General features: G+C 43.8%; 1 protein-coding gene across 1 annotated transcript in view; it reads left to right on the top strand.

The window, feature by feature from the left end:
* The window catches only part of CTNNBL1 (catenin beta like 1), a 56,886-nt gene that overhangs the window by 21,478 nt on the left and 7,792 nt on the right, over nt 1-27,616 (top strand). The window contains exons 8-13 of the mRNA XM_075022253.1: nt 2,453-2,525; nt 2,802-2,860; nt 3,606-3,754; nt 9,963-10,144; nt 20,608-20,705; nt 21,821-21,901. Coding sequence (XP_074878354.1) covers nt 2,453-2,525; nt 2,802-2,860; nt 3,606-3,754; nt 9,963-10,144; nt 20,608-20,705; nt 21,821-21,901 — 642 coding nt within the window. The remainder of the gene's footprint in view (nt 1-2,452; nt 2,526-2,801; nt 2,861-3,605; nt 3,755-9,962; nt 10,145-20,607; nt 20,706-21,820; nt 21,902-27,616) is intronic.

The raw sequence follows: 27,616 nt of genomic DNA, 5'->3' as shown, positions 1-27,616 counted from the left end.
TTAATTTTATTCCACACAGGTATGTATTGCTGCCTGCTTCGTAATTACTCTGGCAGCTGAAAGACTTAGAAACTTGGGAAAGCAAAATAATCACAACTTGGATTTCCCTGCTTCGTGCCACAGAAAATGAATGTTCAAGGCATTCAAAACATGGTGCTGAATGTGCCTTTTCTTTGCCCTGGCATGTCTTAACTTTGTCTGGGTTTGGGGATGTGTGATCAGGCAGTGCTTTTTCTTGCTTACACGGTGTCGTGGGGAGCCGCACGCTTATGAAACCCTCACCCAGGCGCCTTTGCTATTGGCAGTGCTTGGTCTTGAATCTCTTGCCATGACAGATGGGGTTAGGATTAAACCAGGATCTCAGCATCTGGGTAGAGCGTTGTGCTGCTGAAGAATATCTATGGGATGAGTTTTAAAATCAGGGTTCTGTCCAGGCGTCGGTAAGGACATCTGGCGCTCAGCAGAGAGTGTGAATTTCTGTTTTCTGACTACATTTCAGGTTGCATAATTGTAGTCTGACTGTCAGAATAGCCTTGGAAAGCTCAGAGAAAGAGCTTAGTAGCTCACTTCTCCCAACATAAGCAGGGTTCAATGATGTTGTGTGCAGCCTTGAGAGAACGGAGCGTTGTTTCCTAATGCTTGCAGTAGGACAGTAGTTGGTTTGCAGCATGATAGGAGCCAGCAGAGCTGTACAGCACCGAGCGCCTGCCACCTTCCCCTTCTCCTGCCACTGACTGCTTGGAAGTGTTACATGGTTCCTATAAATACTGTCATCTACAGAGTGGTTTGGAATTAAGAGCTTTATATAAAAGTCAATACTTTGTGGCATTTGGGATCTTCCTGCTTTTCGTGTTTTTGTGTTTGTCGTGGTTTAACCCCAATCAGCAACTAAGCACCATGCAGCCGCTCACTTGCTCCCCCCCCACTCAGTGGGATGGGGGAGAAAATCGGGAAAAGAAGTAGAACTTGTGGGTTAAGATAAGAACGGTTTAATAGAGCAGAAAAGAAGAAACTAATAATGATAATGATAACACTAATAAAATGACAACAGTAGTAATAAAAGGATTGGAATGTACAAATGATGCACAGTGCAATTGCTCACCATCTGCCGATAGACACGCAGTTAGTCCCCAAGTGGCGATTCCCCCGCCCCCACTCCCCCCAGTTTCTATACTGGGCATGATGTCACATGGTATGGAATACCCTGTTGGCCACTTTGGGTCAGCTGTCCTGGCTGTGTCCTGTGCCAACTTCTTGTGCCCCTCCAGCTTTCTTGCTGGCTGGGCATGAGAAGCTGAAAAATCCTTGACTTTAGGCTAAACATTACTTAGCAATAACTGAAAACATCAGTGTGTTATCATTGTTCTCATACTGAACTCAAAACATAGCACCGTACCAACTACTAGGAAGACAATTAACTCTATCCCAGCTGAAACCAGGACAGTGTTGCATGGTGCTTGTGTATTGTGACCTTTTCTTAGGTAGCAGGTCAGGATAATTGGCCCACATGTAGCCTTGCACAGGCAGGTTCACTCACTCAAGCTGCAGGTAGTCGTGCATTTGGTGAAAAAATTGTGGGTGACAAATGGTATGTTTTAAGCCTAGTTCTTATTGCTTGCCTTTTTTTTTTCCCCTCTCGAACAGTGAAATACAAATAGCTGGTAACTGATGATTTTTAAAATGGTTTTGTTTATTTATGAATTTCTTCAGTAAACCAGTTTGCATTATTATCTGATTGGTTAATGTTTAGTCTGGTTCTGTAGATGAAGCAGCTTTGGCAGCAGGCAAGAATATTGGATCCAGTTCAGAATCCCACTTCAAGGATATATTTTTTTTTCTTCAAATTCAGCGTTTTGGTTTCGTCATGTTTTTGTTGTTGTTTTTTTTTTTTAACATACTTGTGTATGGAGTGAATGTGTGAAATGAAAGTTACATGACTGTGTAGGCTAAACCCATCTCATGTTCTTCTGATTGTGACTTTGTGATCCTCATACAAAACTCTGGCAGCTACTATTTAATGTTACTGTGATGTATTTTCTGAAATTCTGGTTTTGGTGACAGGTGCAGACTTTCAGAATAGGGATAAGCCCCATGCACTCATGTAATATGGAAAACTTATCACAGGAAAGCGATTCCGTGTTGCAAACAACTGGAGACTGTTCTCAGGGGTTTTGAGCCAACTTGGTCAAACCTACTTTTGTAGGACAGTGTGAAGCATCAGAGCTGAGTTTCTACACATGCATGCATGAGCACACACACACACACCCCGTCACCCCTGAATCAGAGAGAATTACTACTATTTTGTCACTGAGGCATACTGCGAAATTACTGCTGTTGTATTTTGGTTTAAGTGTTGCTCATACATTTGGTGATTTGATTAATGTGTTCTTCATATCAATGAAAGGCAGAGCGCTGTGCCCTGATGGGTCTCTTGTTCCGTCTTCACCAACAGGCTAAGATGCCTTTTGATGCCAACAAGCTGTACTGCAGTGAGGTGCTGGCTATTTTGCTCCAGAATAACGATGGTGAGACATGCCTCTGGTGTCGATATTCTGTTAGGATAGGATCCAGGCTTCTTTCAGATCACAACAGCACTCTTCGGTGTTCGGCTTCCCTTTGCTCTCTCTCCCCGTGCGTGTGCTCTCTCACATATGCATGCACCCTCCCTTTCTCTGCAGCTTTTGTACTCTGTCAAGCCGTATTGATTTTGTTCGCTGATGTATCAGTGTTAGATGGCTGTAAAATCTGACAGTTAGCTTCATTTTTCTCTCTCTTTTCCCCCTTCCCCCACCTCCGTCTAGACAACAGAGAATTGCTTGGGGAGCTGGATGGGATCGATGTGCTGCTTCAGCAGTTATCTGTGAGTAATTCACATACGCCCTCTCTACCGTCAGGAGACTTGCAGGCTGGGTGTGAGGAGGTGGAACAGATTCTGGGTGTAGCACTGTCTTAGCAATCTGTAGATACTGAAGCACAGCAGCACTTTATATTTAGTGGTGACATAGTCCCTGAATAACTTCCACGCAAGTGTATCATACATGGTAACTGAGGTTAATACCTGTTTTAAAGATGTTAACGTTGAGGTACACAGAAATTACATTATTTTGTTATTGCATGGCAAGTTGGAGATAGGCAGGGTTGGAATTTGGCCATCTTCAGCATTCTCCACTCCAAGAACTGGGCTGCATTGTGCCTACATTTGAGCTAGTTGAAGGTATTGTGTTCATAGCTCACTTATATTTCTTGAGGTAGTACTGTCTGCAGCACCCTCAGTTACGCATTGTGCCTAGGATTTCTCTGGTAACAAGCTTATCCACATACTTTTGTGAATTGTGCAGTCGGTGAATTTGCCTTTCCCTTTGGAGGCTCTGTATTGTCTTTTAAGTTATGCATTAGACTGCTGCACATTTGTTGGTATACAGTCAGGGCAGTACAAAAGGCAGCAGAGTTACAAGAGAGAATGTATCAGTGACGTGTGGGATTGCTGGCTTAGGTATATCAGATGCTGAAGGCTTGTGATGTAAAATGTTCATGTACACTCTGTAACAGTGTGGACCAAATTGGGCCCTCCATTTTTGGGTAATTTTGCTTTCTTTGTCATGCAGGTGTTTAAACGACACAACCCCAGTACAGCAGAAGAACAGGAAATGATGGAGAACCTGTTTGACTCCCTTTGCTCCTGCTTAATGCTCAGTTCCAATCGCGATCGCTTCCTGAAAGGCGAGGGTCTACAGCTGATGAATCTGATGCTTAGGTACCCAGATAACTTTGTGATTTTCTTGCCTGCTTTTGTCGTACCAACACACATTCTGGCTAGGTATTTCTGTTTTTCTGTTTATAAAATTTCTGTGTTAGCATATTTGTCTGTCTTCTCTTTCTTTTTTTGCCAGCATCTAAGTTGGACCTTCTCAGACATATAAGCTCCACTCTTTGTCTTTAGCTTTGTTTGCTAAGAACTAGGGTTACTACAATAGCTGCTGGAAAGTAACCGTGCAGATCTGTGTGGCAGACACCCAGATGAAAGAATGCTGTAGGTCAGGCCACTAATCCTCTAAGGATTTAAAAGACCCTTATGAGAGTAAGAGAGAACCTTTGGATGTCTCTAGGGAAAACGTTTTTCCTTTTGTTCCCCAGTTCAAGCTTCACCGTGTTGTGTTATCCTCTGAGCTGGTGAATTTTTGTGGATGTTGATACAAAAATTGCTTTTATGAAATGGGCACAAGTATGCGTTTCTTCTTGTGACGTGTTTTGTCACACTGTGAATCTCCAGGGCTTCTCTGCTCTCTTCACTTTTACTTCCTAGCCTAATACTGAATTGTGTCATCCACGCTGACTGGCTTCCTCCAGACCTCAGGACTGGGCGCAGCGGGGCTCTGTCTGGCTTTCCCTGGTGTGCTAGGCTGCGTGCAGTGGCTGGTTAGCAAACACCAACAAGAAATGATGTATTCCTGCAGCGCATGGCTGGGTAATGTGCAGCAGCAGGGAACTGAATAAATAACCAAACACGGATTATTCAAATAGGAACACTGGGTTTTCTTGAGGCTAATTAAAGAAAAGCTCCAAAACTAAGAACAAGAGGGAAGCCTCCCTCTGCCTTGAGTACTAAGCTGCTAAGCTAGCCTTGCAGAACTAATTACTTGGAGTTCTTGTGCCATGTGGGTGGGACTCAGTGTTTGGATTTTTAATAGCTTTTTCCCCATTTTTGGACTCTACTGTTTACCATGCTCTCTACCAGGATCCCAGCTGGAAAACTATGACAGGAAAATTTCCCCTGGATGCATTTCCCCCCCACCCCCTCACTCCCCAGTAGTTGTGAAGGAGTTAGGAGGGACAAAACATGACTTAACTGCCAGCAGCAGCTATGTCTAATGGAGGGAGTTTCCAAGACCTCAATCTTTTGATGCTGAGGAACCTAACTTATTCTACAGTCTGAATGGGATTGGTAAAGTGACAATGGGAAAAAAGTAACAATTCACAGAATATTTTCAAGAAGCTTATATCACTGCTGTCTGTAAGCATGGACTATACTGACAGTTGATTATTTTATTTTTCTTTAAACTCTTCTAGTCTAGTTCAGATAAGTAGAAAAGTTGAAGTTCTTCCCTGGCTGTTTGAGCTGAGTCTTATCCCCAGACTAGCTCCCTTCTGGCCCTGAATTGTCCTACACTGTAAATCTCATTTAGAGAGAGCAGCACCTAGTTGTACAGAGAGAGTAAGCGTCTTGCTTCTAATGATGTCTTCAGACTAGAGTTGAAAACGTTAAGCTGGTACTTTTATTGATGATTCATGTTTTTCCTCTTTTGAAGAGCTGCCAACTGCTTGTCTTAGTATTTCACACCATCCATGTTGTTGACATGTCAATTCACTCCTACACACAATTTTCTTTTTTTGTCTTAATACTCCTAATGAATGAAATGTCAGGATTCTGACACAGTTAATCATGCATGTAACCTAAAGTATGTGAAATCAGTAATACTCAACACATGCTTAAAGCTACTTCCATACTTCAGACTGGCTGGCTGGGTCCGAGCCGCAATGCTGTCCTGAAGCTTTTACTTTTGGAAGGTGTGTTATTTCCTTATCGGTGTTGTAAGCTTGCTTCTGGTAGGCGTGACACAGACGTGACTGTATAGGTGTTATTTAAGTAGTTAACTTGGATCTTCAGAACTGCAGGAATGTTGTGCTAAGCTCTGCTATCTCTTGGCATCTCTTGAAAACCAACTTTCTGGGTTCTAAGTTTTGGGGCTTTGTCAGTCGTAAGTGGTAAGAGAATGAATGACATTAGAGTCAAGTGCTCTATGGAGAGCATAGGAGATGATTAAGGTAAAAACACTGGTTTGCGGTGATGAAAATTAGAGAATGGATGCTGGGAGAAGGTGGCTACATTAGGAGGAGAAGTTTTGGGCATGCTCAGCTGCTGCCATGGGGGAGTACTTGCCTTTGCAGGTCATGATGTGATTGAAGGTAGAAAGCTCTGCTGCACTTAGCACTTTGGTGAGGAAAATAGAGCACATTTCTGTAGCTTTCAAACCACCAAACAAGGCAAAGTGTCTGAGAACTGATGCTGCAAGGTTTTGGTGTTTGTTTGCTTGTGGGTTTTTTACATATTTTAATATCCAGAAGATATTAAATGACTATTAATTCTGCTAACCTCTGTTATCATTGGGAGTTCTCTTGGTGTATGCTTAAAAGCTCTTACAGGTGCTCAATTTTTCTTGGACAGTACTGATTTGGTAACTGCAGGCTAGCATTGTAAATAGGGGGTAAATCTTGATAGTTGTGATCTAGAGAGCTGCACAGGAGTATTACACTTCTGTATCTTCTTGGTACCTTCATGATAAACAACAAAGAATAGAAATGCCATTCAGTTGTGATTGACCACCTCGCCCACAAACGAGGCAGAATATTTTTCTCTCCTGTCAGTGTCCTCTGAAGACTGGGGGGAGAGATCTGTTATTTTTTGGTTTTACTTTGAAGGCGGTTAATCATTGTACCATGTACCATAGTCTGTGCAGATCAAAGGACAAATAAGCAAAGTTGAAAGTTTATTGACATGATGTGAGATAGATAAGCTGTGTGAGAATAAAGATATCAGGGTTGAATCTCCATTACTGTCTTAGAGAACATAGCCTTCTGTATCTAGTGCTACCCAATACATCTAGCCAAGTTGTTCTGTTAATAATGGTCATGCACACAGACCTGCAGAGAAGTATAGCATCTTGCAGCTGAGCATTTAACATGCTCAAGAGATTCCTGTAGACAGTAATGAAAACAGGACTACTTTCTGTTATGCTGAGCCTTAAAAATGTATGGCCAACAGCAAAAGATGATGTTGTATTGTGTGAACTTCTACTAGTTTATGGGGAGACAGTGGTAATGCCTGAAAATGAGCACAATGTGACTGATATGCTTTTACTGCATGTCCATAGCGAGGTGCGTCCTGGACTTGGTGTTGTGGTCTCAGACTTGCAGTGTTGAGGGGGACTTGCAGTTGGCCACTGGGAGTGGAGCTTCACTGAGCGGGTATGTGGGAGGTGAGCAGAGGGGTCTGGGAGAAGATCAGGTTGAGAAGGATGGAGCCTGTGACAGCAGAAATGAAGTAGGAAGTTTTGAAATAGGACGACAGCACAGGTATATATAATTATTTCATTTGCATCTGTGCAACAATGGAGGCTCGTTTATTTTATGGAGTATCTTTATCAGAAATAAGATGGTTTATCAAGGTGGTAGCCATGAGTGAAGAGTTTATAAATGTCACATAGAATTAAATTCAATTATTATTTTTTTAGGTCAGGAAGCACTTTTTAGTACGCAGTCCCTCAGCCTTGCCTTGGTAACCTAAATGCAGTTTACCTTACAAAGCCAAAAGAGAGAAAAACAGGCTTGTAATGTCAGTTCCCTTGCGCACACTGACAGGAAGCTTATTGCTTTTGCTGTAAAATTGTGTTAAGGTTTGGAGGAGATGCAGCCACTTGGTTCCCAGGGGATGTGTCAAGAAGATTCTCTGTTGCATAGGAAAAATGACGTGTGGCTTTCCCAGTTATTAACTGAAGGTGCGGGTGTATGCACATAGACAAATGCAGCAAAGTGAGCTTACAGAAAGGTGCATCACTTGAGCAACGCAATCTTCTATTCTGCAGCTATTCAGTGGCTTTTCTTGACCCTGAAAAAAGCGTTTGCTCCTGTACAGCAAAAACAAGGTGAAAATGGACAACTCTGTACAGCTCCCCAAAGCTTGACTATAGCTATTTCAGGGTATTTTTTTTTATGATTATTAAAATCCTTTTATGATTTCTTGTCCTGCTGTTCCTAATGACCCCATGGAAACTTAGATTGTCTCTTTACTAAATCTTCTGGTTAATTAAACGGAACCATTTTATGCAGCACTTTTCCAGGAAATCTGGTATTCTGCTTTTGCTAGTATTTTGGAAGGTGAGAGATTGGGTTTATGCTAATGTGAAAAGTCCAAATAATGTTGGCACCTCTTCTTTTTGAAATAATAAATGTACCAAGAGTTCTCTCAGATGTAAAGGTATTAAAAGGAGGAAAACAATGGTTAGCGAATAAAGTTGTAATTCAGAGTTCCCTGTGAAGACTGAGGTCACTCCCTATTTGGTGATACTCATGTATGCTTGTCTTTGAATTAGTGTTCAGCTAAAAGTGACCTCAATAAGCACAGATGAGACTAAGATAAACTGCTTGCCCTCCGGCAGAATAAATATTTCAAATAAAATCAACTCTAGACAGTCCAGTCAAGCAGCTATTGATCTCTAAGAGCCTGAACTTAAACCCAATGAATATTCCAGAGATCAGCTCTGTGCAACCTTCCTAAATGCTGATCAATATGCAATTACTTCCCCTGAAAACATTTCTTATATTGTCTGGCCTAAGTAGTACTTTATTTTTAGCTCCCTGTAGAGGGGAGGTGGGGATGTTGAGCCACCCTCCTGCACTGCTCTTCGCATGGGTAGAACTCATTGCTGTACCAGATCCCAGCTGCACATGGTGCTTTCAACAGCTGCTTCGCGCCCATCGGAAGCACCCGCGGCTGCACTGGGCAAAGTAACTTTCTTTGAGGCTAGTGTGTTAATATACATTTTTTTAGTTTGCACGTTGTTAGGGGTTCACGAAGTTCGATCTCTGAAGGGAAGATGTTTTCCGTGGCTCTCTGGAGCTTGGGCTTCAAGAAGCCCTGGGCAAGAAGACCCTGCTGATGGACGTGAAGTCCGGGTGGCTCAGCGTGTGCTGTTTGCAGGTGGGCAGGCTGCTCCCGCACTGCTGGGTTTGGCAGGTGTGTGCAAGGACAGCATGGGTGCTGCCGCCTCCAGGCGGGGAAAGAGGAGGGGGCTGAACTGGGTCAGTGGTTTGCTCTTTATAGATCCTTATTCCAGGTCCACAGTGATACCTGAGCGCCGTATGGTAGTGTGGAGCAGCTAGTGTGTGTTTGAGGAGAACTGTTCTCTCATCTTTCCAGGGGAAGAGCACAGCTTGTTTCTGGGGGGACTTATTTTTATATGTGCATGTAGCTATGTATTTGTTAGAGAACAAATTAGAGAAGAGAAAATCAGAGGAGATTGCCATGCACTTGGAATGGAAGGTGGTGGGGCTTGTGACCATCCTGCCCCAGGGGGAATGTCCTCCTGGGCTGGCCTGGCCTTTGGGCATGCTGGGGGCTCTCGTTCTTCAGCTCATGTTAGCTCCTACTGACGTTTACCTGGTCTATTGGTTCTATGGGCTGTATTAGTGACCGCTTTTCCAGTTCATGTTTCACAAGGTATTTTAAATTTTTCCCCTGGATGAATTATAAATTCCTCTGTTTCTGGTTTGAGAGGTACAGGACTTTTGGAGATCATTTTCAGACCATCTGTGTGTTATCGGTGTGAGTTACCAGCATCAGCATTCTGAACTCACATTAAAACAGAATAGCCCAGAATCTATCTGCATCCTTCCAAACGTGATTTTTTGGAGATGGGGTTTTCTTCATTATAGCTGACCACTAAGCTATACTTACTAAACTTACTCCGTTATTAAATTGAATTATTGCTAGATCCAAATCCTGATCTTTTTGGTGTGATAGTATTCGCCTTGTGTACCCAACCCAGCCTCCCCTGCTGTTTTGTGCTAGTGTTTGTAAGGTGGTGAAGAAATAACTTCAATAGCCAAGAAATAAAAAATAAGAAAATAAAACCATAGCAATAAAATATATAAAATGAAATAAAAAGAAATAAAAGACATTAAAAAAGAAATAACCAAGAGAATATTCTCAGCCACAGTTTTGAAAAGAGTATTTGTCGATATAATGTTTTGACTTCTTGAAGAAAATCTTGCTTAGAGCTTGTGCTCAGACTCTTCATACTTCCCTTATCATATTCATTTCCCTATTCATGCTGTCTCTTTAAAGTAGTGTGGTCCAAAGCTCCTTGTGCCCCTGAAAAGTTTAACTTCCCTCTTTGTTTTCACAGAGAGAAGAAGATTTCCCGCAGCAGTGCCCTGAAGGTACTGGACCATGCCATGATTGGACCGGAGGGCACAGACAACTGTCACAAGTTTGTTGATATTCTTGGTCTGAGGACCATCTTTCCTCTCTTCATGAAATCACCCAAAAAGATAAAGAAAGTTGGAACAACTGAAAAAGAACACGAAGGTAGGCTTGCTTCCAGATACTTCTTATTGCCATGGGAAGGTAGGCTTGCTTCCATGGAGGAGGTGAATGGAGAGAAGTGTCTGAAAAGTACCTGCAAAGAGGAGGGAATAGCACATCACCAGTAAAAGGGGCTCCTCCTGCAGCTTTCAGGTCCAGGCTCCCTGTTGCAGGCTAGCTGTTGATGACACACTTGCACTGCTTGTTTTGGTATCAGCAGTTCCTGGTGATTCCATTTCATGTGCTGTTAATAAGTTATTTTACTCCTGTAGGGTCTGTTGTTTGAAGCTCTGACTCTTTGATGCAAAACTCTTTTGAAAAGAGTAATGAGGCAACTACAAATGTCACCTCAAAAGCAGTGTTTTCATGGCTCTGAGCACTGAAGTGTGACTCGATGAACATCAGGCATTGCAGAAATAAACTGCATGCTTTTGAAGTTGGTTTTTTGTTTTGTTGGGGTTTTTTTTTTCTATTTTTTTCCTCTCTCCCCTGGAAAACTCTGCTTTAACAGAAATCTGCTGTGGAGTATTACTGCAGGACCTTATGCTGAACTGAATCCAGGGTCAGCCCCTCTTGCTTCTGGTAACATTACCTTTTCCATTTTGTTGATAATTGAATATGTCTTGGAAGAAACTTTAAATACTGCCCATGATGCCTGAGGTTTTGTGTCCTTTACTCATCTCAGTTCTATAAAGGGTGAGTATTGTCAAAAGCTGAAGAGGTGAGAGTGGGTCTCAGGTTTGCCTAGTATCCATCCTTAACGCTTGCAGCAAACCAAGGGAAAATGGAAGGAAACAGCAACAAAATGGGAGCTCTAAACCCAAATACCCTGCTTTGGTACTGTTTTCGCAACTCTGGTAGAACCAGCTGTCCCGATGTTCTCCAAAGCAAAGGCAGGGAGGTGCTGCCTCCTGCAGACCTCGCCGGGCACTGGGCTGAGGCACTGGCTGGGACTGAGCAGCCCCTTTCTGTGGAAGAGCTGCAGAGCTGGGGGCAGCTCGGTGAGCATCTGCTTGTTCTTGTCTTTCCTGAGGACAGGGTGGTGAGGAAGAGGAGGGCCAAATTCAGCAAGCGGCTGTTTTCTTCTTGAAAACTGCCAGCGGTGAGCTGGTAACTACACTTGTTCTGGAGCACCAACATTAAAAGATGGTAACACTCAGTTAAGGGAGGTAGCAGCTTGGCAAGGCACTCTTAGGCTGTGATAGCTGCAGAGGTGGGCTCTGCGCCTCGGGGGCTGCGGGGCTGAGGCGGGATGGTGGGTCAAAGCAGGAACTGGCAGTGCCATGGGCCATGTGTGCACACATGGCAGCGGCTGCTTTCCTAGCACGGGTGGAGAGAAGGGGCTTACCTGCAGCCCAGCACCAGCCAGGAATGATTCACGCACAGGCTGCCAATTCTGGCTGCCTTATCTGTCTTGTATTGTGTTGCTTGTCTTGGATAGATAATGGTGAGGAAGAAATGCTGTCCTGTGTTCTGGGGTTTATGTAATAAAATTGCAGAAAGCGCAGTTGCGCTTAGATGATGGATTTAGGGGATGTTTTGAAATCTTTATTTGCAGTATGAAAATAAGGTTGTTTAATTCTTCTTACTGAGAGAAAGCTCAAGTTAGGATATGAGCTTCTGAGTAGAGATCTGGGTCTGTGGCTCATGTCATTGACTTAATTTTTCAGTTTGGGAAAGTGAGTTAATCTCGGTCTCATCTGCTTTGTCTTGAGACTGCAGATGACATCTGTGTGCAATCTTGGCTACTGTGAGGATTAGGTAGCAGTCTGGACAGCCCTAACAGGGTCAGTTCCTAACTATTTCTGTGATAGGAAAAAAGCAAATCTGCCCTCAGGAAAATGGAGTGATCCATGCAAACAGTCTTTGTATCATACCTCTGTCTCATTAATATTCAGAAGAAATGGAGGACATTAAGATGAGTCCAGAAATTGGTTTTATTAAAATAAACTCTCCCTACAACGCTGTGGTACTAAGTCCAATTTTCTTTGTTTTGCATCACTGGGCAGGTGAGTTACTGAATTTCTAACAATGGGAATTAATTGAGATGTTTAACAGGGTTCCCCTGGAGCCTCTCGCAGCCATTGTCCTGACATGTGTATAAGCTGCATAGTATATGTTTTTACTTTGCCAAATGTTGCACCAGCAATACAGTAATTGCTCTGTGCTCGGGGGCACTGCTGGTTGATGGTCGGCTCCTGTGAGCCACTGGCTGAACAGGAATACTGCAAAGACTCCTTGGTGCCTGCTGGTTTTAAAGGAAACAGTGCAGGTCTATCGTGATTGAGAATCAATGTCCTCTGTGCTGTGTTGATCCTAGTAACACAGTTCTTTCTGCATATCTCTTTATTTATCAAAAAGAATGCTAGGATTCAGTCTTCTCTTGTCATCTTTTCTGGTAAAAACTTTATCCTGTGTTCAAACTGTTTAAAAAAAAATAATAATTAATTAGAATGATCCTCTTCTGCTAGGAGAGCATTCATGTGTATGTCAAATGGAGGAACATATTCTTTTAAAGGATTAACTAGAACAGCTTTGTAGCAGAGGCACCAGTATTTATTAAAAAGCAGTTCTGAGGAGGTGCGCTGGGAACGCGTTCACTGTAATGCCATTGAGACTGCGTTGGGACAGACACTCGTGGTTATGCTGCAAAATACGAAATTCTTAATAGCCCATTAACCCTGGAGCCTAATTACAACTGCTGAAGGACAACCGTGTTAAAAGGCTTCAGCACAGGGTGAGGTACCAAACAGCTCTGCCAGAAGCGTTTGTCCACTGGAGCTCTACCTCCTCCGCCCGTCCTGGGCGTCCCTTTGTCTGCAGCTGCAGAGTGCCGCCAGGCTGCAGGTACCAGCACCAGCTGGGGCGCGAGGATGCTTTAGCTGTAGTTAGCTGCAGAGACATTCTTCTTGCTGGGCATCTTATGCACCATCTTTAGAGCACAAAATCTTTCATATGTGTCGGATGCTGGTAGGAAAATACTCCCCTTGTCTTTGTTTTATAGTAGTGTTGTTTTTTAGATAAGAGAGAGTCTATAAAAAAAAGTTTATTTTATTGTCTTGAAGGCAGTGTTCTGAATGTGGCAAAATAATAAATACCCTGGTGAAAAAAAATCTCAGTGTGACTTGGTGAGCTTTTATTTATTACAGAAATTTATAAGCCAAATTAACTTTGATAAAAATAACTTTTCTGTAATGTATTTCTCTCTGTTTTTAAAAGCTAGCATAAAGGTGGCAGTGCTGGTTAGCTACATTTTAAACACTGTCAGTGTTTAAAATTATTTACTCTAGGGACCCTGTGAACAATTTAAATCCAAACTGCACATATTTGTGCTTTATATACACTATGTAATTAGGAAAGGAGAAAGGGAAAATTTCTTAACCATCTTTATGGATGATCTGAGCCTGAAGATTGGGCTGGTGGTGTCTAACTGACTATGCATTATCTACACTTGAATTTTGCCTGACTTTGTACAGATCACGATATACTTCTGAGGGTATTAGGTTTGGGAGAAGAATCTAATTTGAAGCAATTTGCCTTTTTCTGAGGCAGTGAAGCAACTCAAAGCAAGTATTTTGCAGTTGAAGACAGAAATGGCTTAGAGTTTTCCTATGTCTGGGGGGTCAAAATACTTGTGAGCATCCAGCCAGCTTGGCCAGCTTTTAAGAGAAATAGCCTGTTGCTATAGAAAGGAGTGTGTCTTGGATAGGGTTTTATTGTGAGGTTGTTGAATAACGTTAGCGGGGTCCCCCTCAGGTGCTGCTTGGCATTGTGTGGAGCAGATGGAAAGGCGGATGAGGTAGGTTGTAGGAGGTGGAGAATTAGTGACAAGTATTACTGCAGAAATGCATTTGATTCCACTAGATGCTCAGTGTTTGTTTTTGTGATTGACTGATCCCTGTAATCTTACTGATTAAGGACTGTGATGCCTCTGGTAGTGTCATCCAGATGGGTGTCGAGTCAGAGACTGAGCACCATGTACAAGGTACGATACAGCACAGCTTGGACGTAGTCTTTTGTTGTGGCTTATCTGTGTGGTAAGTAACACATGGTAGTATAATATAGGCTACCTATAGTGAGCATCGGTACAAAGGTAAACACCAAACTGTGGAGAAAATGTGGTCTTGGCCAGTCTGGGACTGGGGTCTACATTATACACGTAAAATGGTGAGATCTGCCATGTTCGTGTGTACTGACAGGGCACCCTGAGGGGAGCCCGATTGCCTCGTGGCTTCAGTGGAACTGAGCTGGAAGGGCAGAGAGGGCAGAGGCAAGTGTCTAGTGGCTGAGACTGTAGGGAATGAATGGGAATTTGGCTCTGAGTGGTTCTTGGCATAAATATAGGGTAAGATTTGAAATAATGCTTCCATGTTGTGAATTTTGGAATGTGGGGGATGCTGTATCTGTGTTCCAAAATCTCTTCTGTTGCAAAGCTGAGGGTCAGCTTGTCTTCACTGTCCGTAAGGGTGCAATGGCTCTTGGTACTGGACTTCCCACAGCAACAGTTGAATTGAAGCATTGGATGCTAACTTGAAGTTCTTGAACAGTCTCAGTCAGCTAAAAATGGAGAAAACACAAATTCCTTCTGAATTAGTCTGTAGTGAAGCAATCATAACTTGCTCGATAGGCTGTATATTCTCCTGCTCTTTCTCAGGACAGTTATTTCAGTCTAGTTTTGCTCACTTAGAGAGTTTGATGAACTATAAAAAGATGTTTGTCCAATTCATCATCATTTAAATGCCTTCTCTTGACTTAGATGTCAGTTTTACTTAGGAATGCTTAATTTGATAACCTGAGAATTAGTTCAGCCAATTTCCAAATGAGAATTCCTATCACTGTGGTTTTTTGCCTGTTGACCCTCTAACAATGAGGAAGCCTCTTTTGGAGATACTCAGCTATACGCTTCCTTTAAAAAACAACAGCAAAACCCGTTTCTTAGTAAATATGCTCTTACTCCTTTGTAACATACACTGAAAGGTAGCAGAGCCCTTGGAATGAATACCTGCTGCAGAACTAAGTTCCCTGGCCATGGAAAAGTGAAAAGGCAGCAACAGAAAAATGGCCTGATAAAGAGTTACCTTTATTAACTGAACACCCTCTGTCAGCCAGCAGAAAATATTTTTCATTTGGTGGTCTTCTGAAGTGAATACCTAGGGAAGGCATCAGTCTGTTTAAACAGAACTTTATTATGCCAATTTGTTATTTTACCATCAACCCTCCAGAATGTGACAGGAATCTGTTATCTGAATGAGCCATGATGCTGAGTGCGGAGTTAAATTTATCTCAATTAAAGTTAGCATTCTCTGTTACAAGAACATCACAAAAATAAACTTTCTCAATCGATAGAAAGAATTTTGCTTTACATTCAGCATGATGGTTGGATTCCAGCTCACCAGGGGCATTGTGTGGAGTTTTTTCAACCTTTCCAGGCCCCACTTTACCCATCAGTAAAATCAGTATTTTTTTTACTGCTGTCAGTATTTGAAGATAAGATTTTTCTTGGCAAAATACTGTGATAGTTGCATGGGTTACTCTTTTTAAAGTGCAGATTATTAATGCATGTGAAAACAGGTAAGCTTATTAGATGCTACACCATTGGAATACCATGTCTGTGGTTCCACCTGTAATCCTGTAATGAACCAAAACACTAGCGGAGTGTAGGAGCAGTCAGTCTTCTGTGACTTTACAAGCTGCATTGCAAAACCTCCATCTGAATGCACTTCATGTGCATCCAAAAGCTGTGCGGAGGAGAAACTCCAGAAGTCACCTCTCAGCACTCCTCTTCTGCTGCGGATTCAGCTGGGTCAGTTGCACGCCTGGTCCTGGGGTGTTTTGACAGCGTGGCCTCGGTGCGAGCATCCTCCCTCCCAGAGCTGGGGAGCTGCTGCTCCTTAGGGGGCTTCATCCAAGTTTCCCAGCAAACAGACGTGAAGCTGCAGAGTTTTGTGTGTAGGAAGGATAAAAGCTTCTGAAAGAGGTGCCTTTTTTTTTTCCTGGTACTTTCCTGCTCCTAATTAGAAACCACAATTTATCTTAAGAGTTCTTTACAAGACAGAAGGCTCTTAAATGTATTCTACCAGGTTCAGCAGAATACCCTGCTCGTCTACCTAATGGCTGCTGTCCCGCTGCACCCAGAAGCGCACGCCTTCCCCTTCCTCCCAAAGGATGCTTGCCTCCTCTGCATCAGTATTGCAGGGGAGAATGCTTGAGCTTCCTCCCCTACTAGGCAGATGTCTGTTATAATGAAATGTAAAAAAAAGGAGGGGGGGGATGTAATGTTACGGCTTGATTTGACAGGACCTCCTGCTGTTGCAGCTGCCAGTGCCAGCCATGGAATAGATTAATCTGTATTCCAACACACCGCAGCTGAAGTCAAGATCGATCTAATTAGGGTGTTTTAAACACTGCTTGCATTCTGAAGTCTTCGTGCCTGTCTGGAGAGGGAAAGGCTTCCGAGAGCCCGAGGTGATCCTGATCTAAGCAGGACTGTGGTGCAGCTGGGTGAGCACAAGCGATATGACCTGCCTAGAACCAGGGATGTGGCTGGCACAGTGCGCTGCACCGCAGCGTCGACATTGTGGAGAGCAGCGGTACGTGCAGGTGAGCCAGACGATGGGGCAGAAAACAGCATTATCTGCTAATAAGAAAGAAGCCTCTGTCTTCCCATATCCACGAATTTGTGAGATTTTGGGATGTTTATATGAAAAAAGTTGTTCTTGATGCATACTAGCTGCCAGCTGATAACCATTATTCCTTTAAAGGAATCTTTGGTGGTGCTGACTGTGGCTCATTTTGGTGTTTGCTTTTCAAAGGAAACCTATTTAGTCGTTCTTAGAAATGGGGGCTAGGCAGCAACTTCTGCCTCTGGCCTTGTCTATTGCCCTCCCTGAAGATGATGTTTTTTGTGCAGGTGATGTGGACTTTGGCTGAGCGTTGGCCGGATTATTGAGAAGTTCCCGAGATATTCAGAGGCAGGCAGGCTGCCTGAGGTGTCGCCTGAGGGCGATGTGCAGCTTGTGGCCTCTTCTCTGTCAGCTGAGATCAAAGCTGGGCAGCTGCAGGTTTTGCTTTCTGAGGACTAGGAACAGCACCAGCTACTAATCATTTTCCAAAGAAGATCTGACCCTGAGCAAATATTGTGATTATGGACTTTTAAAATTTTGCATATGTGAGATACATGTTGGTGTAGTCCATGGGAAAATGGTGAGACCCTCACATCCACAGAAACCTTCACTCTCAGGTTTACACCTCTCACTTCTGATTGCTTGTGTAAATGCTTTAATCCATTGAATAATGGATTCAGCCACTTATCCTATAGCACTTCTCTTACCCAAGGTTTGCCCTGATTTTGGCTGGTGTCCTTGCACATGGATGTCTGTGTTTATTGGGCCAGGAGTTGTGTTATGGCATAATTGTGACTTGGGGGGGGGGCACGAAACGCACTAGTGCATTTTTTTTTTTCAGGAAGCTGATTAAAAAAAAGAAAGGTTTAGATAGTTCAGAAATATTTCTGTAAAGTATTTTTTTGAACATCTCGACCAGGCAACTAAATATTTCCTGGATTTTCTGGAGTGATAAGTTGAAAGAATAACCTCATTCTTAAAAAACCTGTGTCAGCTATTTCTCAGTAGTTTCAAAGATTTTATTGATAAAATGGATAAATATCTGCATATAAGCACTAAAGCAAGAATGATGGCTAAAATACATTTCCTAGTAAAGGAATATTGAAAAAAAAGCAATGAAGATATATCATTGGTGAGAATATTACTGCTAAAATACTGTGTCAACACTTCTAAACACTTCCAAAAAAAGAAGGTTTGGGAAAAAATAGTGTGAAATACAGAATGCTGGCTTCTTTCTAAAACAGCAGAGCATCTGTTGGGATATATGTGGAAAAAAAAAAAGTCTTCATTTTGTTATGGGTTTTTTCACCTTAAGAAAATAGAATCTTGCAAGGACTTTGGAGGCTTTTACAATATTTTTTAATGTAGACACTTGACTTGGTGTAGCTTTTTGTGGAATAACTGTTTCTCTGCAGTGAGAGCGTGCACTGACATACCAAGAGCCATCCTTCACCCCCATGTTATCCTGTCGAAATGACAGAGCAGCCACACGGTGCTGGCCACCCGATAAACCTGTTATCTCCTCTGCTCCTCCTGCCAGCAGCTCTCCCAATCTCTTTGGTACATGAAAAATTGACACCACCTCAGGCAGAAATCTGTTTCTAAGGAAGCTACATTTATAAGTAGCTAATGAAATGGGGTGTGTGCGTGCGTGTGTACAGGCTCTTCTGTTTGCTGCCCTTATGTAGTGTGCAGATAATCTGTGCCGCAGAGAGGGCAGACACAACTTCGACAAGCGGCTTGTATGGCTTTGCCTTTCCGCGGAAGCGTAAGCTGGCAGTTTAGTGCAGAAGCTCCCTGCAAACACGTCGGTGTCACTTGTTCTTTGTACGCTGGTGCAATCGATCAAGGCTTCTCATGGCTCCAGGCTAGGCAGCGCCATGGAAATGCATGTTAAAATGGTTTGATGGCATTAAGATGATGATCCCTTTCCTCTGCACATTACATTTTCCTCTCTGAAAGTAACAAATCTTGGCGCCCTGCCTCCTCTCCCCACCACTGTGGGTGAGGAAATGTTTATGGCTGTTATTTTTCATCAGTCTTAATCAGCAAGATTATGGTGAGGACATCCTGGAGAAGTTACAGTTTTGAATATATTGAGGTATCAAAAACATAAGGTCTGTGTTTAATGCAGACCTGTAGGCAGGAAGCAATAGCAAATGATTTGGCAAGGGAGAGAAACTCATGCCTCTCTCATTTGCTTTGCGCCTTTGTGCTTGGTTTTATTTCCCCATATTAAAACCATATACTCTTTGATACTGCCAACATAATTTCTGGTGTCGGCATACATTTTGCAAATGATTTGCATCTCTGCATCTCCTGTGATACCGAGGGTGCAGAATTGCAGTGTGTGGCCGCACTGCTTCCCTTTCACAAGAAAAGGAAGGCAGATGCCTTCCCTGGGCTCCTTCTCTCGCCTCACCCTGGCTCCCAGGGAAATGTTCATGGGCAAAATGAGGAAGAGCCAGAGCATGAGAGTTGTAACTTGAGAGCTTGACTCAAAATGTTTCAAACCCAGTATGTTTTTATAGATATAGATATATATATATAGTATATAAATTACACATAAAACTAATTAATCCTTCTGAAGAAAGAAGGACACAGAGAAGCACTTGCTTTTGTACTTTGCTGGAGTCTGGTACAGCCAAATATTAGTGGCTAAAGAAGTGTAAGACAGCCTACATGAAAAAGTGTGCTTTTGAAGAAGATCGTGTTGCTTTCTGTCCCTCAAGGAGCAAAGAGCTCGAGGCCCTGTTCTGAAACAGTGTGGTTTTGAACACCACTTGAACCTGATGCTTTGTGCACCGTGCTGGTGAGGGACGGCGGACGGGGGGGTGCTGGGAAGCACGCTCAGGAGGAGCTTCTGAACGGTGTGTGAGGCACAGAAGCAGCAATGCCACGTGGCCCTTTGATACCTCCTTTTGTGGCCCCCCACCAAGGCGCATCCGTGTTCCTGCAGAAGGCCTCAGAACTCAGTCCTACTCCTCAGGAGGAGACCAGCATTGCTGTGGGTTCGAGGCGCTTGGTTCAATCACCTTTCAGAATGAAACTGTGGTTGGACATTAACACAGATGTCTCTTGTGTGCTTGCAGCATTGACTTTTCACTTGGCTCCAAGGTTTGTGCTGTAAAATATGACCCCCAAGTGCAATTGATAAGACCGTAGAACACGATTATTTGGTCGTTCCTGGTTTGTTGTGGCACATTCGTATTCATTCCACAGGATTTTCTGTAAATAAAAGTGGTTTGTTTGAGGATTTTTTCCTCTCGCTAATACCAGTTAAGTCTCTGCAGGAGCTGCACACTGGCACAGTTACTCCTTTCGCAAGCTCTCCTGTTTCAATAACCGTCCCCTCTTTGGTAACTTAAGGGTCATTTGAGTGACAGTGCTGGCTTTGGCCAGGATTCCTTTTAGCCCCAAGGGAGGAGGCAGCATGGTGTGCCTTTAGCTGTGATGGAGGGTGCCAAAAAGAGAGTGTGTGCTGCTAGGCAGGCGCGCCAGCCTGGGGAGGTAAACTGGAGCAGAATTTGTGCTTTATGTAAGGTGCTTTTTTCAGGTCACCGAGGAAAAGCAGGATCAGTATAGCAGGAGTAGTGCAGCAGAGCCAGAGGAGACCTCGCTAGCTGGGCTGTGATGGGTGAGGAGCTGTCTCTGCTCCCTGCAAACATGGCTTGCTGCTCTCGCTGCTGCTCTGCCTCCTCTCACCGGTGATGGGAAGGAACCAGGGTTCCGCTTATCAACAGCTACACGCAGGAGTGCTAGTAGTAAATTTAATGGCATGTTACAGAGAAAATAAGCTCCTGTTCCTGATCTCAGCATGCAGTTTTTATTTTGTATCTCTAGAACATGTCTGTTCCATCCTGGCCTCCCTTCTGCGAAACCTGAGAGGGCAGCAGAGGACACGGTTGCTGAATAAATTCACAGAGAATGACAGTGAGAAGGTGAGTGCTGAATATGTGTCTGCAGTCTCTGGGCTACCAGGCTGGGATGATACTTGATAACGGCAAGGTGCCTGTGTACACTCACTAAGTTACTGAAAAGCCGTCACTATACCTGCCTATAGAGACTGGTACCCTCACAGGCCATCGTTCTCTCATTCATGTTGTTATCTACGAACTGGAGAACTGGAAATGCCTTTGGTGCTTGGCCTCCCACATCACGTGTGCTCTTGTTTTCTGGTGCTTTTGCACATGGCAGTAGTGATTCTCAGTCCTGGGTTGTGTCTCTCTGCTGAAGCGTGATCATGTAACACATTATGTGGTATTACATTGTGCTAGCTCTGTGAGACCAGGGCAGTGTGGAAAGGTGCCAGTTTTTCTAGTGAAGCTCTCTTGCAGAGAGTTTAGGAATTGCTATAGTACACATCTAACATTCCCCATTCCTGTCCTAGAATGTGTCACTTTAGTGGTGTTTACTCTGGGAAGTTCTTTCCAAAATATTTACATGGTGGTGGATAGATCAAACAGCTGCAAAACAGAAACAGCAGCTTTTGCAAACCAGTAATCCCAAGGGATTTGTAAATTCTGCCACTGGGGAAATACTGATTCCTTAGTATTCCTCATTAGTGTGTTTTAAAGGTATTTTTCATAACCTGTTCTACCAATTGCAGAAAATTTCCCATTACTGGATAGGCTTTCAGTTGCCTAATACAGTTCAGAGGAGAGCAGGAGAGCCATAATATGCCTGATACATTTAAAATAAGCTTAGCTGCATACAGCATAGACGGAAAGGTCTGTTGAGGAAACCAGGAGAACTGGAGAACCACAGCACAGGAGAACGAGTGAGCTAGGGACACGTGTCTATTTGCTACCTTTTAGCTGGAGCCGACAAGACCATATTGTGATGCAGGATTACATTCAAATGCCTGCAGACTCAGCGTGCTTATCCGACCAACACTTGTACCATCCTTCTGTAATGTAGTCCTTCCTGTGAGTGACAGAATTGCCTGTTACTTTGTGAAGACTGCAGCTGGGAGGAAAACAACATAGCATGAAGGATTAAAGATGATTGCATTGTTCTTTTTTCTTGCTTAGGTCTCTCTCTTCTGCCCTTGCAGGTTGATAGGCTGATGGAATTGTATTTTAAGTACCTGGATGCAATGCAGGCAGCCGATAAGAAGATTGATGGAGAGAAACATGTATGTATTGCTTAAGTTTTGCCAGCTCACGTCTATAATACCTCTGCACAGGCATGTCGTCTGCACAGAGCTTCTGGCTCAGCCAGGTCCCTCTTCTGAGCCGTGCCCTCATACATGTGCTGTTACCTCTTAATTCTTGTTGCCCTGCTCTCCAGCTTCCAGTTAACCTCAGATAAAATGGGCTGAGAACTTCTTTACAGCAAGTGCTTTTGGCCTTTTCTTAGGGCGAATTTTACTAGGAGGGCTGTGCTTCAATTTGCCTTCACTTTTACTTGGCTGCAATCTTGCTTGGTTTGGCAGATGGAGAGTAAGTGAAATGCAGAGAGACAATTACATGATAATGTGCGAGGCCTCCTACCCTGGTCTTTAGAGTTCTGATCAGCTGCGAGAAAGCGTCTATTTTGATTAGTTAGATGAGGCTGCAGCCAAAGGCTGGTGTGCTCTCTGCACACCAGCAGTGAATCGTTTGAATGACATGAGCCTTGGTACCACAGAGCACTTTCTTGGAACTGAAGCTGGAACAGACTTTTTGAAAGAGAGCGAGCTGTTGGAGTCAGGAAGCAGCTTGCAGAGCTGTTAGCGAGCTTGGCCAGCTTCCCACAAGATTATCTGTATCGGCACTGAAGAGGGTGTGAGATTGATTAGCACTGACGGAGAGTAATCACTGCAGCCGCCGTCCCTGCACGCGGGCGAGCTCAGCGTGCCACGGGCTGCAGCCCCCTGCCAGGCTCCGACAAACAGCTGTCTGCCCACGGCCAAGGCCACTTCTCTGGGCACTGGCAAACATTCCGAGGGCATCAGAGCTCAGCAGCGCTGCTGCTGCTCAAAAAGGCATGGGGGTGAGTGATGAATGGAGTTGCTTTTGCTGCCAGCATTCAGGCTCCATATGGACAGCTGCAGCTTCACAAATGAACAGTGGCCTGAAGAAAAACAGCCTTTACCCTTTCCTGCTATCCTTCCATGCTCCATTCATCCTCCTTGGAACAGAGCAAGAAATTATTTATTCTTTACATTTCAGTGTTGGTGTGTGGGTTTTAGAACTCAAAAAACAGAATGCATTTTTCTGGCTGAAGTCTTGTGGCGTATGGGCAGCTGCTATACAGAGCCCTTAAATGCAACATGCAGAGCTAGTTTATGTGCCCTTTATCCAAAAAGATCCTGAAGCAGTCTGCAAATGTTAACACCTGTAGCAAACAGCCAGCACAAAGCAGGGGTAAAGGGAATTTGAGTGTGAAGAAGTTTGTGTAGAAGCTCTTTCATTAAGAATATTAACCTGCTCATGTTTGTAGATGCACAAGAGAAGAGAAACCAAAGAACCTCAGGTTTTCCTCTTGGATCCAGAAGGCCACTATGCTTTTGCCCCACAGCAGGGCTCTGTAGGCTGGAATGGCTAGAATAAATGGATCCCTATTCTTCACTCCTATTAAAGCTAATAATAGGATTTGGCAGAAACGTCTTACATGTGCAATATATTGGGCACAACGTGTATGAAATAACGATGTTGAGGTTCATGCCTAGCTTGGAACACCCTTGGATTTATCATTTGCTTTGTTTGGTAGTGTCCTCAAATGGTCAGTGGGACATAGTCTGCTGAGATCTGAAGTGGCTCAAGAGTTTTCCCCACGCAGAAGTAGGCAAAAGCCATCATTCTGTCTGTTGAATCACAGCATTGTCTAGCTGTGACAGGATTTATGGAGCACTTTAATGTTTCTAGTTGTGGCACATGAATCATTGAAGTGGATGGTATGAACACTTGGTCCTTTAGAAACTGTGCTATGTCACCTGGGGACTTTTGACCTTCTCTTGCAGTAGAGGACATAGTATGCCAAAAATCTGGTATACAGATCGTCACCTTTCTCCCTGCCCCAAAGAAAAAATGATACCTCATGAGATTTTACAGGTTCAGCCTATAGTGATGAGAACGAGATCCAAGTCAGATGGACAGAGTATCCTAGTGTAAGTCTTGCATTACAAGAAGTGAAAATCTATTTACACAAGGAATGGCTGAGTGTATCATACCTGATGTTTTATCTTTAGTAGTGCAGCTGGCATAAGAAGCTCCTACTCTTGCAGTTCTCTTCCTTTTTCTTTCTTTTATCTTGGCTTATTTTAGTGATCTGGTTTGTAGCCCAGCTCTTCAGCCTGTGGCAGTGAAGGTGTGGAAATAGGTGAGGGTAGAAGGGAGGGGAGGAATTTCTGAAGCCAGCTGTTTCTGAGAAGGAATGGTTGTAATGAAACTGCACCCTTAATCTGGACAGTGAAACAGGATGAGGTCTGCTGAGTCCCTTCTCAGTGTTACCCACGTGTCTGCTTCTGCGGAATCTATTTGGAAGTGATCAGAGGTGATAACTTAGTGATTACCCTAATTGCCATGTGAAACCCAGGAGCAAAGTCCATGTGAGCATTTGTCTCCAACACCTGATGCCTGTCTTAGCACTTTTCTCAGAGTTTTTAGTTAATGAAACCTAGAAAATATCTTGTCCCCGTCTCAAATTCTTTAATTCTTTCTGTAGGAAATGGTGCAAAATCCTATGGCTTTTAACTCCCTCTAAAATGAGGTGTAATTACAGGCGGCAGCAATAGCCTTAGTGATCTCTAAAGATGATAGGAAAAGACAGGAGATGGTTTAATATTTTTATAGTTCCGCAGAAAATTATACTCAGCAGGTTTATTCGATAAAATATTCTCACCAGACACTTTGCGCTATAATGACTTACAAATTACATGCTAATTGTGCTACAGTTAAGTCATTCCATCCTTGAAAGGGAGAGGTGGAACTCCTAGCATGAGAGCAATGCCCACAGATTGGGATAACTGAAATAGGAATTTGTATTAGCCCAACATTTCAGTTCGGTTTAGAAAGGCTGAACTGCCTGGAGTTGTAGTGAGGGCAGGATGTAGTGTCCTGGCAGGGGCTGTGTTAGTGCAAGTGAAAAGAACACAACTGTGTTCACAGGAGGGTGTGCGCGTTCTGGAGCGTGGCTGAATTTGCACTGTCTGTACTGCGAGTTTTTCCAGCAAATGGCCAGCTGTCGTGGTTTAACCCCAACCAGCAACTAAGCACCACGCAGCCGCTCACTCACTCCCCCCCATCCAGTGGGATGGGAGAGAAAATTGGGAAAAGAAGTAAAACTCCTGGGTTGAGAAAAGAACGGTTTAATAGAACAGAAAAGAAGAAACTAATAATGATAATGATAACACTAATAAAATGACAACAGTAGTAATAAAAGGATTGAAATGTACAAATGATGCGCAGGGCAATTGCTCAGCACCCACCGACCGACACCCAGCCAGTCCCTGAGCGGCGAATCCCTACCCCCCCCCCCCCGCCTTGCCCGTTCCTAAACTAGATGGGACGTCCCATGGTATGGAATACACTGTTGGCCAGTTTGGGTCAGGTGCCCTGGCTGGGCATGAGAAGCTGAAAAATCCTTGACTATAGTCTAAACACTACTGAGCAACAACTGAAAACATCGGTGTTATCAACATTCTTCACATACTGAACTCAAAACATAGCACTGTACCAGCTACTAGGAAGACAATTAACTCTATCCCAGCTGAAACCAGGACACCAGCAAACTGAAGTGAGCTTTGAACTTTAATGCTGAGACTGGTGGGTCTTTTTAGATGACTGCCCTAACATGGTTCCTGTTTCTTGCTGCTGAAGTTGAGCTCATGCTTTTGCAGGAGCTGCTGCTTTGTTTCTCCTGACCTGCAAGTGATGGTGTGCTTTGTAGCAATCGCAACGAGCTTTTCAGCTCTTGCAGACTGGTGGCTCAATTTACAGAAATTCAAGTGTGTTTCCGCTTCTAAGGCAGAAATGAAGAAAGTCCTTCCCATGGCAGAGGGCTCTGGTGGTTTCTTGTGTGGTTCTGAGAGCTTCTTGGTCACCTTGGTGTGACCTGGATACCTGCCTGCTCTCCTGGCTGCAGGAGAGTCCATGGCCTGATGAGGGGTCAGTCCTAACTGTTCTGTGTTTCAAGGAAGACGGTGGTCAGTCTGCTGAAGACACTATGGGGTCTGCAGCCTCTGCATGTGAAAGAGGCTCCTGGGGAAATTGTTGTCATAGCTGTGAGCTGAAAGCAGATGGTCCTAGGCAGTCCTTGTTATGATGGTCTGACTTCACCTGAGGCTTCTGCTTGCTCCTCTCATGTTGCAAGTGTCGATTCCTGTCTCTTGCATATCCTTTTTGACCGAGGGCTTAGCGATGACCTTGATTTTACTATTAGCCTGTGGTCTGAAAGCACCTCCTGAGCATGGCTTGCATCACTTACCCCTCCCCAGCAATACAGACGAGTAGTAAGGGGAGAGAATCTAAACTTGGTGTAGGAGACAAGAGGTGTCTTTCTGCATGGCCGTTGGGAGCCTTCCTGTCTCTGATGTTCTGGAGCGGCCTCGCTGTCCCACCTGGTGAGGAAGTAAGACCAGGATCCTCATGGTGTTCTTTGTTCTCAATCAGTGCCCGTCCCTTCTGCGCTGCCCAGCCTTGCTGTGTGTGCTGGGGAAGGTGAATGGTAGATAAGGAAGGAGGAGGTTGCGGAGAATCTTTTGGGCCCTACTCCAGTGACTATGTGGAGCAGATGTGATCTTTTGTATAGCATTGGCAGATCCATTGTGTCTTTAGGGTTTGAGCCTCTACTTGACACCTCGAGGCCTGTCAGTCCTGCCTCATTAGTGTGAGAGAAGCTCATTTTAGCTTCACAGAAGCCCATCTTATTGCTGTCTTCTCCCATCAGCAAGGGGCATCTCAGTACATATTGTTGGCAGATTAGAAATGGCATCTGAGTGCTCATTTGGAGGTTAGCAACTTGACAGCTTTGAAAGAGAGACAAAGTGGAAAGGTGGCTATTTGGTACTGTACTGGGAGGCAGATTAGCATTTAAAGGGTGGTTGTGGTTTAAAATAAAAAAGACTGTGAAAAGGCACCCTAAAACTGTACTTGTCTTCTAATTCATATCTGCTTAATTTACTGGCACAAAATAATCTTGCTTCTGTGTCTAGAGGGGCTGTTGTAACTGCTGCCTTCTCTGTCTAATCAAGACAGCAGTTGCCTGGATTCGGCTCCTGTGATCACCGTGCTTGGATCAGAATACAGAACAGACACGGTCTTTGTTTCCTGCTCTGGAGATTCAAAATCCTGGCCTATTGATGTTTTTCTGTTCAGGAATTTAGCACTGTTGAGAAGAGTAGCCAGTAAGCATGTGTGCGGTGAGGAGGGTAAGCAGTAGTTCAGGAATTGTCGTCCTTCTGGAATGTTTTTTTTTGATATTTCAGTTAATGGCTTCCGATCTCTTGCTAGCCAGAGTCAACATTGTCTAGCTTTAGAGACCAGATTTGATCAGATTCAAGCAATTTGGTGTGGATGTAGAGTGAGGAAAGTCACTCCTTGCACAAAAATTGGATTTTTCTTTTTACTGGCAAGAGCTTGCCTGCAAGTTTTGCCCAGTCATGTCTGTGCCCATGATTTTGAGAAACTGGAGTAAATTAGTTGTGCAAATGCTGGAGTATACAGGATCTGATGCTAAAGCATCCTGGAGTGTAGCCAAAACAGTTGACTTTATGGCACTGGTAACTAGGCATTGTTTTTTAAACTTCACTTGTTCTTTCACTGGCAAACTAGATTTCTAGGAGGAAAGAAAAAGTATTTCATTATGTATGTTTTCCTCTCACTTTTGGCATGCAGTGGTAAATAGCTGTACTTCTAAGTCACTTAAT

This window comes from Buteo buteo, chromosome 2 (genome assembly GCF_964188355.1).
Source record: "Buteo buteo chromosome 2, bButBut1.hap1.1, whole genome shotgun sequence".
Taxonomy (NCBI): Eukaryota; Metazoa; Chordata; class Aves; order Accipitriformes; family Accipitridae; genus Buteo; species Buteo buteo.
Note: the sequence above shows the minus strand (reverse complement) of the source record. Positions and strands in the feature narration are given on the sequence as shown.